The 15,839-nt window shown below is 41.8% G+C and overlaps 1 protein-coding gene across 12 annotated transcripts in view; it reads right to left on the bottom strand.

Annotated features, from left to right (window-relative positions):
• Nucleotides 1-1,312: 1,312 nt before the first annotated feature.
• Nucleotides 1,313-15,839, bottom strand: part of LOC117451529 (septin-9-like) — a 117,942-nt gene continuing 103,415 nt past the window's right edge. For 11 of the 12 annotated variants that reach the window (XM_034089865.2, XM_034089871.2, XM_034089868.2 and 8 more), the window contains 9 exons: nucleotides 10,801-11,010; nucleotides 8,688-8,816; nucleotides 8,161-8,242; nucleotides 7,790-7,927; nucleotides 5,269-5,386; nucleotides 4,518-4,613; nucleotides 4,240-4,336; nucleotides 3,047-3,098; nucleotides 1,313-2,758 (listed from right to left, as the gene is read on the bottom strand). In XM_034089865.2, the coding sequence (XP_033945756.1) occupies nucleotides 2,617-2,758; nucleotides 3,047-3,098; nucleotides 4,240-4,336; nucleotides 4,518-4,613; nucleotides 5,269-5,386; nucleotides 7,790-7,927; nucleotides 8,161-8,242; nucleotides 8,688-8,816; nucleotides 10,801-11,010 (1,064 nt within the window). In that variant the 3' untranslated portion in view covers nucleotides 1,313-2,616. Of the gene's footprint in view, nucleotides 2,759-3,046; nucleotides 3,099-4,239; nucleotides 4,337-4,517; nucleotides 4,614-5,268; nucleotides 5,387-7,789; nucleotides 7,928-8,160; nucleotides 8,243-8,687; nucleotides 8,817-10,800; nucleotides 11,011-12,910; nucleotides 12,979-15,839 lie in introns of those variants that run through there. The other variant, XM_034089876.2, reaches the window with a different exon arrangement.

Genomic DNA, 15,839 nt, shown 5'->3' with positions numbered 1-15,839 from the left:
TGGCCAAAATGCATGATCTGTTTGGTATTTTGAAAAAATCTTTTATATTAGTTATGGCCCTACAATTAGGGTCGGGACTTTAACGCGTTAACTAAGATTAATTAATTACACAAAAAGGTACGCGTTAACGTTAACGCATTTTAATCGCACTTATTTTTGCACAGCGGAACGTTTCTCACTGGATGAGTTTCAGGCGTACCGATTATACTGGAGCACCAACTAACGTTCATGACTTCAGCATGGGACTTCAAACAACAAAAAACCACGGTGAACAATAGTCAAACATGAACGAACAAGCTGATGAGACCGCTTTGGTTGGCCCTGTGGATGGGAAATTTTGTTTTAAAAAAAACGGACGGATGGAAGCGTCGATAAGAGCACGGTTGTGTGCAAATTATGCAAAAAAGAATTTGCATATCACCGCAGCACATCAAGCCTAAAGTATCACCTAAATGCAAAGCATGTAGCAGCTAGCGTGGACGTTAGCCCGACTCCGAGTGCAAGGAACCACACCTTGACCCAACCCACACTCAACCAGATGACTGGTTTCAGGGCCAGGATAAGTAAGTCCACGTCTGAGAAAATAACCAACTCCCTGGCTCACTGGATTGCACTCCACTTGGAGTAAAATCCATGTGAAAATTGCTTCTCACTGTTCTCAGGTCAAATATGTATATTTGATTAAAAATGCGATTAATTTCGATGAATTAATTACAAAGCCTCTAATTAATTAGATTATTTTTTTTAATCGAGTCCCGGCTCTACCTACAATATATTATTCAAATATAGCATGATAGGTCCACTTTAAATGAAAATCGGTAGAATGTAGCAGTTTTTACTTGCTATAGTTTTGTTTACATTCTGGTGCTCCACTACCTCAGAACACTGACGTCAGCACATCCTCACACTGATCCTGTCGCCTGGTCTTGGGCTCAGGACTTGTTCGCTTACTGACGAAAGAAACACATATTTTATGCTTTCAAGTAATTAGCATTAATCAGCCATGCTATAGTAGACCTAGCAGGCTACTATATCGATTTAAGAAGCTAATCAAGGAAAAGTTTAATGACATGCCGATTAAATTACTCCAGAATATAAATTACACGTCTGACTAAATTCTATGGGATCCAGTATAATAGAACGTTATTTTAAGTGTGGTTTTCTGCAGTCAGGGGACTTAAGCTGATGAACTCATGCAGGCTGGTTGTTCATATCTATCTTTCGCTAACATGCATAACTGGGAGAAAACAGTGTATACTGTGGTTTAAAAATAAATAAATGTTCAATAGAAATTAAAGACAAATCAAAGAAATTATATATTTACAACTTTAATTTTTATTTCTTTAAAATAAGATAAAGGAAAATGTGTTATTATCAATAGTACAAAAATGTATCAGAACACAGAAGAATATACAGGACAGAGCATGACAGTGACAGCTTAGGGAATTATATATATGTTCCAAACAGGTAAAGGTCCTTGGTATATTATGAGAAATAGAGGGAAAAAAGGACTTGTCAATGGAAGACTGGATCTTTTCCCGCAGACAAAAAAGGGAAACTTATTGAAAAATGGCTAAAATGTAGTCGACTTGGCACCAACAAACCTGCTCTCTTTCCAGTTGTAGCCAACATGCTAGCAAACATTCTCCAATAAATAAGGCACTACGATGGGCCCGAAAGCAGGGATAGTGTGTGAGAGAGCGTGTATGTGTCGGCGCATGTGTGTGTGAATAATCTGATGACAAACGTTCACATTTTATATCGTGCATAAATACTTATTCATCTTAAATCACTCTTAAGATATTTGTATTAAAAAACAATGACATTTATATCTGGGAATTTAAAATATGTCTAGGACCTGACATCCATATTTAACATTTAACAAATTGTTATAGCAAAACAAAGCGTGTGACAGAAAAGAGATACAAACATATGATGTGCTATTTGATAACCTTTTTTTTGGTTTAGGGACAGAGCAGACGGACAGGCTGGTATGAGTGTGTGCGTCACATGTTGGCAGAGCGCTTCCCGGCCCCCTGCCAACATGCTGTAAAACAACAGGCTATGTAGTGATCAAGTGCAATAATTAAATCATCACTTCCCACATATGTTGATACAGCTGTTTGCATAGAGACAGAAAAACTGTGTTCTGGTACGGCATGAATTCTTAAAGTCTAACTTAAAAGTACAAGTGGAGAAGATAAACATGTTACTGGTTAAGGCATTTCTGACACTGAAAGATAAAAAGCTTCGGTCCGTTTTGTTTTGTCTTAATGTTTGGCACCACAAGGAATAGCCAGAGGTTAACTGTAAAATCTGGAAGCAGGTCAAATCAAGCTGCAGCACATTGCGGAGAATCAAACTTCTCTTCACTCTCTTAGTCAGCAATAGTGTTTGTTAATGAGGCAAAAAAACAGAAATGAACAGTCCATTCAGCCGCAGGAAGTCATTGAACATAAAGTCCCTCTGGCAGGCTTTTTAAGTTTCTATCCCACCTGTGAGATGGAGATGGATGGAGTGGAAGGCTCGTGTGGTGGGTAGACTGTCAGTGAAGGTCAAAGTCCCATTGCAAATGACTCACACTCAGTGGATTAGCTGCAGTGGAGCGAGTGGGGTCTACATCTCGTGGGTGGCGAGATGGTGTTCAGGGACACCGTTAGCGTGAGCCACCACCGTGTTATTCTCGTTGAGGCGCCTCACACGATACATTTCATAGTGGATGCTGCTGGTGATGTCCTTAATGTTCTGCATATGGCTCCTGCAGGAAACACATACACACACACACACACACATTAAAAACCAGTAGAAGACATGGACAAACCTTCACGCTTGCATTATGGCATTTCTGGCTTCTTAAATGATATCTAAATATTGAAATAATAGTTTACATTTTTAGAAACTAGCTAACTGAACATTTGGTGTAATATCCATATGAGATGCAAATTAATATTCAAAGTCGAGCATAATGTCATGTCATAAAGCAAACACTACCATATAAGGCCTCATGAAATCAGAGAGAATTTAAGATGGAGACAGGTTTTCTCACCTGATGAGGAGATCCCGTAAATAGGCAAACTCGCAGTGGGCTATGTTCTCAACTAAAGGAGAGAGAGAAGTTATGAGTTAGCATAAACAATCATAAATGAGCTAAAAGACAAACAAAGGCACCAAAAGACAGACAGTATGACATCTGTGATCTGTGGCCATTATGTTTGCGAAACAGTCCACTGGGTGGAGTCAGTGATCTCAGTGAGAGGAAGCTGTGGAGGAGATTCCTCTCTTTCAACCCTCGAACGCCCACGACAGATGCATGTGTCTGCTCAGAGTCCTGCTGAAGAGATAACACTGTCTGCAGGAAATGAAACTAAATGAGACACTTCATGAGGGATGGTGCCTCCTGTCTGGAGTGGATAACATCATTAAATATTGGAAAATGAATCAGCAGTCGACATGGATGTTCTCAAAAAACAACACTGTACAAAGACACTTCTAGCTAACCATGCTTATAATTCTTTAAAAAAGCTAAACAAAACACACACAAATAATAACTAGGGTTAGGTTTTTCCCCCTAGATTTAATAAATGTGAGCAAATGACAAATATGAATTTCTTATGTGAGAATCCAATTTCATTCACTTCACTGGGGTTAATTGGCACGACACATGAAATTAATAAAATACAAAAAGTGAATACAAATGTTATTCATTATGAGAACAAAAAAAGATAAAGACATATACTATAGTCTACTGATTATAACATAAAGAGATGTTGGATCTAAATGATAATACAAGGTAATTGTTATTGTGTAGATAAAGAAAATCTACTGATAAAATAATTTTAAAAAAGAGATAATCATAGTAGCGATAAGACACGACGGCCATTAATCATCCACAGTGTATCTTTTGTGATACAGAAGGGGATATGAGTGTGTGTGTGTGTGTGTGTGTGTGTGTGTGTGTGTGTGTGTGTGTGTGTGTGTGTGTGTGTGTGTGTGTGTGTGTGTGTGTGTGTGTGTGTGTGAGTGAGTAAGTCCTTTTAAGTCAGACTGTCTGCGGCAGGCCTGATCGCATCATTGTTGTATTGACTGACTGGCTCCGAGCTCTTTACACATCTCCCTTTCTGTCCTTTCAACAACAACTTACTCTTCCGAGTAAGTTATGTGCAGAAAAGTGACTTTGCAAACAAACTTAAATAGAAGAACCTAAGAGGAAGAATGTATTGAGACATGGAGGTGATTTACCTTCAATAGTTCCCCACTTGGTCTTCCTCCCCAGCAGCCTCCGACCGTTGACCTGGTACTCCTGGTCGCTGCCCACCACAGCAAAGGGGATCATCTCCTGCTCACAGATTAAAAGGTCAGACAATGGAGTCAGAAACCATTCCTGTTAAGTACATCAACAATAATGGATTCAGGGTAACAGTGCTTCGTGGAAAGGCATGTCTGAGCATAAATGAGGATTAACAGAATCACAGCTCCTGCCACAAATATCTGTGATTGCTTTGAAAGGATCCCCTCACCCTGATCTTCTCGTTGATCATTCTGTCCTCGGCGTCTTCGTCAAATTCTTTCTGAGGGTACACGTCAATCCCGTTGGCTCGCAGCTCTTCCCTGATCTGGAGACACATAAAACACTTTTAACCCAGTACAGTTTTGAAAGGATACAAACTAAGGCCTTTAATTACAGGAGTAATTAGAGGAGCGTGCTTGATGGAGTCTGTAGAGACATCAGACAAATGGACCTAAATCTGTGTATAGATTAAAGGGGTATTAACACTAATCTGCCTTCTAATCTTTTACAAAAGTTTGGTTTTAGCTACTGATCGCAGTCTGAATACAAAGCAACAGAAAACCTCAAAAGATGGATGTTCATGCATAAACCTTTGCACATATACACAAACACGCACATGCATGCTCAGCCTACTTATCGCTAATGACGAGGGTCAATCTTAAAATCCGTGAAGACTGCTAATAAAAACGGACAAATGAATCGCTGCTGCCTTATTAACCTGGTAGAATAAGTGTAGCTAGACATTAAAAAGAAAGAAAGATTTGTTTGAGTTCTTGGTGGAATATAGCCATGCGTTTTGAGTGTCAAAACTGAGAGGAAAGAGTTGCTGCGCCCCAAACATGAGAACATTAATGCATCAATACAGAGGCAAACATATGATGTGTCTAGATTACAGATGTGGATTTAATGGGAGGATAATAATACATTTTCAATCAAATAATACAGAAATCAGTCAAGGAATAATCAAGAATGAATGTTACCTTCTTTTTGAAGAAGTCCCTCTCCTCCAGGGTGAGTGTATCCGCCTTAGCGATGACCGGGACGATGTTGACCACCTTACTGAGACGTCTCATGAATTCTACATCCAGAGGTCGCAGACTGAGAGGGAAAGAGACAACATGAGAAAACAAGGGAGATGAATTGAGTTTTAGAACAAAACTCCTCCAGCAGGGGGCAGATGTTCCTCACAATTTCCCAAATGAAGAAATGCTGTATCTTGTAACAATGTGTTTCCAGTTAACATTTTTACATCCAACTAATCATACTCAAAAATGTGTGTGGACAGCTAATGATGAGGTTGAAATATATTTGTGGTTGGTTGAGAGGCCTTTCCTGCATCTGCATGTGGTTATCGCAGTGGATTCTAGTCTGGCTAACAATACTTCAAAAAGGACAGGTCATTGTCAACAAGCAGTTTTCGTGCACTCATGCAAGAGCACATCTCAAAAAGACAAAAGTGTGGATTTAATTGACTGCTCTCAGACACAGACTCCCTCTCTTTCTCCCTCCCGTTAGACTTCTAAAGGCGATCCCAGAGCAGCTGCTGGCCAGCCCATGTGACATCTGCAGTGTTGGAGTGCTGGATCGACATGAAACGCTGCTGGATGAGGCACAGAGACAGGGGGCTATTTTACACCAGCCCCCCTGCCTGAGTGAAGACAGGCCATGACACAAAAATGAATAGAGGTGCAGCACTTGAATGCCACTCTCTCTCTCAACTGTGTGTTGAAACTAGGCTGACAATCCACAGCTGCTTTCAACTTTTTCCCAAGACTGCTCTGCACTCGACTAGAGTTACACAAATGCACAAGCTATAAAATGTGTTGTGAATCTATCACTTGAGACGTGAGTGAGTGCACTCTGCCCCTAATGTCTTCTGCTTGTATACGCCAACCCCATGAGCTCCGAACAGTGAGGGGCTGAACCAACACAGTGTGGAGAGGGACTGCAGTTTATAAAGTCCGATCAGAGCCAGATGTGTGTGTCTGTTACAGATCCATGGAAAGAAACTCTGGACCGTGTGCTGCGTTCAGGGGCCCGATGGGAGAATCTTTCCAGTGTGTTTGTGTGTGTGGACTGGTGTTCTGGGATATGTTGCGTAGTGCCGAGCGGAAATGTGTGTGTGCGGCTTGCATGTTCAATATGTTGTATAAGAAATGTTTCACATTACTCCACACTGCATCAATTACACCTGATGTAAAAATATGTTTTTCCCCTTTGGCTTACTTTGGACTTTTAGGTGGTCTTTTTCACTTGTGTTGAAGAACTTCCCCACCAATGACATTGTGTGCATGCAGCTGTGCTTAAGATACCCAGATACCCCTAGATGTGTGTGCATTTGGAAATATGAGACCTCGGGCAGATCATTCTGTACATCTCTAATACTTTTGTTGTTGTTTGAATTAAAGAGTCCTGCCAATGGTTCCCACTATTCCAGTGATTTTGTGGCTATAATTCGCCTAGCAATCCATCAATGCACCAACCAATAAAGGGTTGGATAAAACTGAAGGCTTTAATGTATATATTTTTTCTACATGATTAAATGTAAATGTTGTAAATATGCAGCCTGTACAATATTGGGTTAATGAGAAAGGAAATGCATTCAACACTTTATTTAGGGCACACACAAGATGCATTGTTGAGTAACCCCTGAGAGTAAAGCCCCATTTACACGGGAACGCAAACGAACCGAATTCGATATCAAAAATGTCTTCCGTTCACACGGATACGGCTCAATAAACGCGTCCGTCCACACGAGACCGCTCGACCCACTGGAGACGCTGTAGTACATATGCCGGGCCTGTAAGCAGCACTATACTTCCGCCACAAAATACACCAAAAGCAGCGAAGAAGACCCCCGAGCATGGTTGCCTGGTTGTCCTTCTGTTTATTCTCCGCGGTGGATTTAGCAACATGTAGTTCTCCATGTCCACTTGTTGCTGATGGTTGTGGTAGAGGAGCTGTAGATGTTGCACTAACATCGACCATGCTACAGCAGTGAGCAGAAGAGGTGGGGAGAGGCGGGGCTATGTCTTCATCGTCATCAGGAAAATGATCGTATAGGACATACACACGGAGCCGTTTGGCCCCCCAGAGCGTTCCGTACGCAGATCTATCCACCTTGGGACCCGTTATCGTTTGCGGGGTCCGTTTCCGCGGTTCCGTTACGGCCTCGTGTGAACGAACAGGCTATACGAAAGAGAAAAGTAGCAGATACAACCCGTTTCGTTCCCGTGTAAACAGCACCTTATTCTAACTAATGTTTGTTTAATCCGCAGGGGACCTTTAAGCTAAGTTAGCCAGCTTTGTCTTTACAGTACAAACATGAGCTGTGTCAATCTCCTCATAAATCTCTCGGTAATAAAGCAATTTTCTTAAGTGTTGAACCTTACCTTCAAGTCTCTAACATCTTGTGTTCTCATCTAAGGGCCACTGATGGCAGCACTAATATCTTTTGAGTATGTTGTGCTCATATTTAACACTGTTAGAATGCGTCCTTACCAGTGTCCCGTCGGAGGAATAAAATAAATGCAACAGTGGACTCTGGAGTCTGGAATCCTTTTCTTCCTGTTGATGTTGATCTCTTCTTGCAGGTACGCCTCGTACTGGTCATTAATGAACTTCATGATGGGCCTCCAGCTAGACCGTGGCAGGGGTGGATTCAGGGAATGGTGAGATAGAAGGTACAGATAAAAGAGGCAGGAAGGTAGAAAGTGGGAAGTAGAGGTTAAAGGAGGAATATTACAATATGGCGTTACAGAGAACATGAACAGGAAAAGTTTGACAACAGGAAAAAGGGGGGGCTGGTCAGACACAGTTTAAATCTCACTTCATTATATAGACAGCTCAATGTTGGTAGAATTGTAGCGTACCAGTTCTCATTGTTGATCTGGTCTCCAAAGCCCGGTGTGTCGATGACTGTCAGCTTCATTCTCACTCCCTTCTCCTCAATGTCTGCACACAGAGACACTCACTGTAAACTACTATGTCAAAAACACTCTAGACTATAAAATGTCTACCATGTTAAAAAATGTAGCATTACTCAACAATTGTATTATTTTTTCATCTACAAAGCTATGAAATTAGAAACCTGGCTGGTTTTATGAGGCTGAGAATATTTTAAATTCAGATATCGTTTCATCCATAATTACAGTAATTTAAAGAGAATTAAAGAAAAGTAGAGTGAAATAAGGGTAACTGTAAGTTTTTTTAAGTGGCTACACAAGCAGTAGTTGTTTCTTTGCCATTGCTGATGGAGAAAAGTGTAAATACAGAAGGAAAGAAAAGAAAAATAAAGTGGCAGAGAATGAGATGTGTGTATTTTGGCTGACAGAGTTGCAGACACAGATGGACAGAAAACAGCACAAATGAAAAGTCGAAGGGTTCAAGATGGCCGTACCATGACTGATGGACTTTATTTCGATGGTTTTGGGGATCTTCTCCTGGCCGGTAGCCTGCACTGACTTACGGCTGACTTTAGACTTGAACAGCGTGTTCATCAGAGTGGACTTTCCCAGGCCACTCTGTCCTGTAAGCACAAACAGAGAGGCCGTCGGTGAGAGGGAAACATTTCAAGATGAAACGTTTACACTGCTTGTGCTGTAGGTACTTCACAGTCTACACACTGTTAAACACAAACACAATCTCTTATTTTCCCTGACAGTTTGAATGCCTCCACGCTGTCAGTTTTTGGGCTGAAGCCGTGACAAGCTGCAGGTGTCTCTCTGCACAAACACTGTCATGAAAAGCCATCAGTACACATGACTGCAAACCAAACACCATCAGTAAGACAAATCGGATCCAAAGTGAACCGGTTTTTCCCCCTGAAACAATGACATGGCCTGGATTAATGTGCACTGAGGGACCAGAAATATAAAATCATTTGTATATGGTAATGCAAAACTTCAAACAAAATCCTGTATCGACATTACCTTCAGTTTTTAATTGGGGTGACATTGCTTGAGATATGGAAAGAAATGATGTGAACACTTCCTTTAATGTGTTGCATAACATATTGTACTTTTACAGTCATCACAATGTCATAAATAAAAGCATTGTATCAGACTGTGATATGGCACTCGGAGCACTAGAAAATCATTTAAAAATCATTATTTGTATTTTGGTGCTTTTTGTGTTTAAGAAAGCAATGTACTGTTTATATGTAACTTTTTTGCAGGTTATAGAGAGGAGCGTGGAGGGGCCCTATGCGTAGTTTAACTTTAGTTAAGTCAACATTGAGACCTCTCTACTGATTTATGATGGCGCAAAGTCAAACACAGGCACATGTACTGTAGAGGCACACACTACATGCAAACACGGATTTGTTTAATCAATATAGAAGACATCAGCTGCAGGTTTTAAAAAAAAGAGTTAATATTCACTACGTTTAAGAGCTTAACATCACTACATGACAACAACAAAAAACACATTTGATCAACTCTAATGCATTGGCAGCATTGATGCCACAGCTTCCACCCTCTCAGTAACAGCTGCATTCCCCCATGGTCTCACTGCAAAACTCTCGCATTAACAAACCATCATTACAGGGATGCCAAAGTCCCACGCTTGCTAACGTGGTGCTCCATAGAGCAGATTCTGTTAAGACTGCTATTAAATGATTGTGGAGACAGACATTTTTATGTTTTAAATCAGACACAATAATTAACATCTCAGATTAGCCAAATATGCTGATCCATGTGTCTTTGACATCATATACATACAGATGTTGTTCCTTCTTCCCTCTTTTGCACACAACTCTACCCAATAGAACATTTAAGGTCAGCACTCGTAGCTAATTTCAGAACTCAATTGCATAAAGAAAACCAAATTGTTGACTTTAAAAAGCATGATGTCTTCTTGCATTGCTCCATTTTTCAAGGTGGTGTAAATAACTGAACAGGGAAAGCACGTTTTGCACACCATTGCCTCCACAACTTTACATAACTTAGACTCAACCCTGAGGCTGCTTCTCAAACAAGCCGTTTTATTTGAAGATGAAACACAAGACAAACAGGCGCTACATCATTCAGAGGAGACATACAGCACGGAGGTGGTGTGAGTTTTATGGTGGCCTGTTTACCGTTAGGTGTGTGTGTAATTAGCTCAGGTTTTAAAAAATGTTGTCTGAAGATAGTGAAGACGCCTCAGTGGGAAATACAGTTTAAGTCTAACTGTGTGTGGCAGCTTATTAAAATAAGTAGGAGGCCTCTATTTTCTGACAAAGATTAGAGAGAAAAGTGCATCATACCAGAATAACGACATATCCTTTAAGAGCTGACTGAAAATATTTTACCCCAGACATTTAAGTGTAAGTGTAACAGGTTGGTCCTAAATGTAAAATTGCCTTGCAGTCTGCACTTAATGAAAAGGCTCAGACTGAGAGAAAGTTATCTTCATGATTCAATATCCTGTCTCAGTATGTAGAACGTTCTTGCTGTGAGGCACCCGACACACCTATGCAAATCTGGACAATATGAATGAAACATTAGCTGGTGTACACGTGCGCTACTTACCCACAACCATAATGTTGAGCTCAAAGCCCTGCTTCATGGCCTTCCTCCTCATCTGCTCCAGAATGGCATCAATGCCTACGTAGCTGAAGTCCCCCACGGGGCCCCCGGGATTCTCCACGTACGGGACTCCCACTGCTGGGGACACCATGGCATCAGGCATCACCACCTCAGACATGGCACTGCTGCTGTAGCTGGGAATCACCTCAGGCCCTGATGGAAGGAGAGAGAGAAGGTAATGAGATGAGGTGTGATGCGAGGGGATGAAGGGCATTCCTTTGTGTTCACAGTCATATTTTAGAGACACTTTAGATAGGTATTTGTCTTGCTTTTAAAAAGACCAAAAAGGATGCAGTTAAGTCAGAAAAGTAGGTTTTATTTCAGAATTGTGTGAGTGTGTGTATGTTTTGCGGGGGTAATAAGTGGCAAGACAACTTTTACTAATCTCTTTTTCTTAGTAAATCACAATTGATATCTTAAATGTAACTTTTAAATAACGTTGACATTTGGAATTGTATGTGTTTTTTCCCCCGATACATTTAAAAAAACATTCAAAAAGATGTTAGACACAAAAGAAAATGTATTTAGGAGTTGGAGACTTTTTGAAACTCAGTACATTGAGAACCTATCAACATCATCAGGAATGATTAGGATTTCCCAAAAGTGTAATTCCTAAAATGTTGAACTTTTCCTTCCATTTTCTTGATTTTTTGAAAAACACAACACACATTAAACCTTCCTCCTCATCGGTGCTTTGGATGCACCTGATGGAGGATTGAGCTGAAGAGAGCAAAGTGGCTAAGCAAGCTAAAACTAACCAGAAATATTTAACAACACACACCCCGTGACATTCAAACAGAGCAGATGGATGATCTCAATCAAACGCAGCCTTTTGAATCAACAATTAAAACTATAAGAAAATATACTCTGCAGAATTAAAGTACTTTGCACTTGGCAGGACATAATTTCTGCAGCTTGTTCAGTCCAATTGTTAGATGAATATTCAACATGTCTTATTTCCACAAAAGGTCTTTTAAAACTCAAAGTGCATGCGGAAAGTGGCTGAAACTCTGCTTAACAATGTGTAAAGTCAGCGAAGGTGAAGAATTTACAGTGTGTATGTACAGTACAGTAGTTCATGCAGCTGCTCCCCCTCACAAGGCCTCCCTTATCCTCGCTCTGCACAGTGCAGCGTTACTGTCCTGTTCATGTGAGAGTGGAAAAGAGGGAGACCACTGAGGCTGAAACCTGATCCGCTCAGCCAGTTAGCCTGGGACACACACACACACACACACACACACACACACACACACACACACACACACACACACACACACACACACACACACACACACACACACACTCACACACACACTCACACACACACACACACACACACACACACACACACACACACACACACACACACACACACACACACACACACACACACACACACACACACACACACACACACACACACAACACACACACACACACACACTCACGCTCACACACACACTCACACACACACACACACACACACACACACACACACACACACACACACACACACACACACACACACACACACACACACGAGTTCATGCTTGAGTTTGGGCTTTAAAAACACAGTGGACCTCGTACACACATAATCGTGCCTGTTTTTGATCAAATAGCTGACATGCACACATGTACAAGCCCGTGAAAACATGAACACACACACACGGACCGTCAGCCAAGAATGAGACAGCTAGTGGGTTCCAGCTCAGGCACAGATTTTCCTCCACAACACTTGGCCTGCCACAAGGAGACGAAGTCCAGAACACGAGCTGGTTCGCTCGTACCGCTCAGGGAATTAAAATCAACAGGGAGTGACGAGAAGAAAATCCACACACTTCAAACTGGCACCGCCTTGATTAATGGAAGAAATCCAGTCAAGAATAACACCGCTGTGGAAACTCAACCCGAGTTCATGCTCAACATCGAGTCTTACTTTTTATAATGTGCTCCATTGTGTGTGTGTGTGTGTGTGTGTGTGTGTGTGTGTGTGTGTGTGTGTGTGTGTGTGTGTGTGTGTGTATGTGTGTGTTAATGTGTCATGGAGACCCACCTATGGAAGCAGCTCTCCTGGCCTCCCTCACCACTTCCCCATCCTGTTCCAGCAGTCAGTCAGCAACTTACTGCGACTTACTGCCCTCCACCCCTCCTCCGCACCTCCCACATTCCCGTACCTCTGCTCTGGTCTTTTCTCTCTCCCCCTTTTCCTCCCTCCACACACTGATAGTGTCCTATCTCATCTGTCATCAGTTTCCCTCTCTAAGCCATCTCTTAGTTTTCTATTGTCTCTCCTGTGTGACTCCCCCGTTTTTAAAACTTCGCCTTCTTCCTCCCTCCCACTGTTCATCTGGCTTTTATCCTGAACATTACATTTTTCTCCCTTTACTAAACTTTGATGAAGTCACCTCTTTTATTATCTTTATCTCTACCTCGCACAAACTGTTTCTTTTCATCCTTCCCTCATCACTGTTGCTCTCTCTCTCTCTCTCTCTCTGACATCTCTGTGCTGTAAACAGAGCTGATGGCCAGGGGCTAGCACACCTTGACAGGCAATGCTGCGACAAGAGAGCCCCACCTGAGGCAGGATGCCAGCATCAAAGAGAATGGACATAAAACGAATGGAGTTTACAGACACTTGAGATAAATCAGCCTCAGTGTGTACTCAAATATACCCCAACAGCGACTACAGCTGCAAAACACTAGAACAAAATTAACCTGGTCTTTCTTCTTTTGAATAATGATAGATACTATGAACAAACTGAACAGACAAGAACACATCTTAAGAGCTGAAGAAGGTGCAATATTAAGTTGTTCCAGTTTTTTGATTGGGAGAATTTGCTGCATCTCTTGTTGAGAGTAAACCGAGTATTACCAGTTAAAGACACTGCTCTTGGCTTCGGCAAATTGTGATGAACATTGCTCATTATATTTCTACAGACTTTTACAGAAGGTATTAATAGACTCATTTAGAGAAAATCGTACCTACTGTAGACCCACCAAATCAGTGATACAATATCCGCCCTTTAGTTTTTTTTTAGTCATGGCTAAGTATTTTTGGCGCTGTAATCTGACCTCTATTATTGGCAGTATGTCTAGCTTTGAATGCTTTACTGTATGTCACAGTACCTGTTTTTAAAACTAAGGTGTTGTCCTGAAATAAGTGTCATATCCTTGTTTCAAAAGGGTTCAGAGAACATTACCACCCACATCTATTGAGTTAACAGTGTATGTTCCCTTTAACAAACCGTAAACACACACTGTTCTCCTAGAGAGAATGGAAATAGAGAAAGCCACCCAAGGCAGAGTGAAAAGAATAGAGATGTCTGCGTATCCTGAATCCTAACTAGCTGGTTTCCCGGACAGAAGCAGCAAGACTCTTCAGAGCATCGTTAACGTCCTTCAGTGCACACCGCCCATTTGCCCAAGTCAAAGAAGAGTCAAACGCCGTAAAAGACTTGGCAAACAGACAACACACACTGAAGAACACAGAGTGCGAGAGCATTACTGTGGGAAACCCAGCGCTACCAAACAATGCAAATCATTTTCACTACAGGCCGTAAACCTTTTCAGTCCTGTGTCCTCCATTTCACTAAACTACAGTGAGAAGCGTACTGCGTCAATACATTTGTTTTGAGTGAGAGTAAACCCAGGCTGGTGAAGGACTCGGGAGTAGCCTACTGTAAAACATCTGGATAAACTGACAATTTATCACTCAGAGGCATTCACACTGGCAGCTTCAGCACAAAGTCCAGCCAAAGTGAAACAATGGTGCTTAGCCAGAGAACACAGGTGTCAGGAGACAGCGGGTTGAAGCATGACCCTCCAACGCTCAAGACATTTGACCTCAACATGAAAAAAAGGTCTGGCCCTAGCGGCTAACCAGCTGCTGGACGTTACCCTGACCTTATTCAGCACAGTCAAAATGAGTGCTAGGTCAAATAGGGATAAGAACACACCACATACTGTAGGAACGTCAGGTATCTGAATAGGTAGATAGACTTATTGATAGACTTTCTCAGGTCAACTGATGTGAGAAGTTCTTCAAATCCATGTGATGTTTAAGATGCGTGTATTAGTGAGGGGCAAAACACGTTTTCACTGTAGCAAAACCTTTGAGAGTCAGGACTGGGTTACTAATGGCGCGTTTCCACTGCAGGCCTCGCTCGGCCTCGCTCGGTTTGGTTAGGCCTTATTAGGCCCGGCTCACTTTAATGCTGCGCTTTCCATTACAGTTTAGGAACTGGGGCAGTTACTATAGTAACGCAGTGTAGGCGGAGCCGTGACGTCATCTTCAATGAGAGCCCCAGAAAAACAACACAGCCATTAGCTCTTAGCACTCAGAGCTCACAGCTGTGTCATGGCGAATACAGTCGCTGGTTTATTTATGTCTGTATAGGCCGTTGTTGCGAGTGTGGACGGTCGGAGCATATATAACGTTAGCTTAGCCAAGCTACATTTAGAAAACACGCATTTTAAAAGGTTTTTCGCCTGCCGTCTGTCTGCAGACTTGTCAAAGCATTAATTCATGGTTTTTACTAACCGGTATCAGTATGTTGTTACTTCGGCATCATTTTGAAACGTGTATTACAATTAAATCACGGTCAAATATGTTCATCTTGTTGTAGTTGTAGCCCCCTTGCCAGCGATTCTCTCTCTAGTTTAGCATACTCAGCCCGACTCAGCCTGGTTGTTCCTGGTCCTAGAACCACGATTTAGTCGGGCCAGAAAAAGGTGAAAAAGTAGCCCCGGGCCAAAACTAGGCCAAGTGGAAACGCAAACAAAAACGGGCCCCGCACGGCTCGGCACGCTTAAAGCGAGCTACCCGCTGCAGTGGAAACGCACCATAAAAGTCACAGAGCAGAGACTACATATGGACACCAAAGAAACTACCTACAGAACAACAGGGATTCAAAATGGCTAATAGTAATACAATTCTATAAAACCAAATCCCAACTCTTAACCTCTTCCAACTAAAAAAAGGG

This window comes from Pseudochaenichthys georgianus, chromosome 8 (assembly GCF_902827115.2).
Source record: "Pseudochaenichthys georgianus chromosome 8, fPseGeo1.2, whole genome shotgun sequence".
Lineage (NCBI taxonomy): Eukaryota > Metazoa > Chordata > Actinopteri > Perciformes > Channichthyidae > Pseudochaenichthys > Pseudochaenichthys georgianus.
The sequence above is the reverse complement of the archived record's forward strand: the minus strand, read 5'-3'. Positions and strand labels throughout refer to the sequence as shown.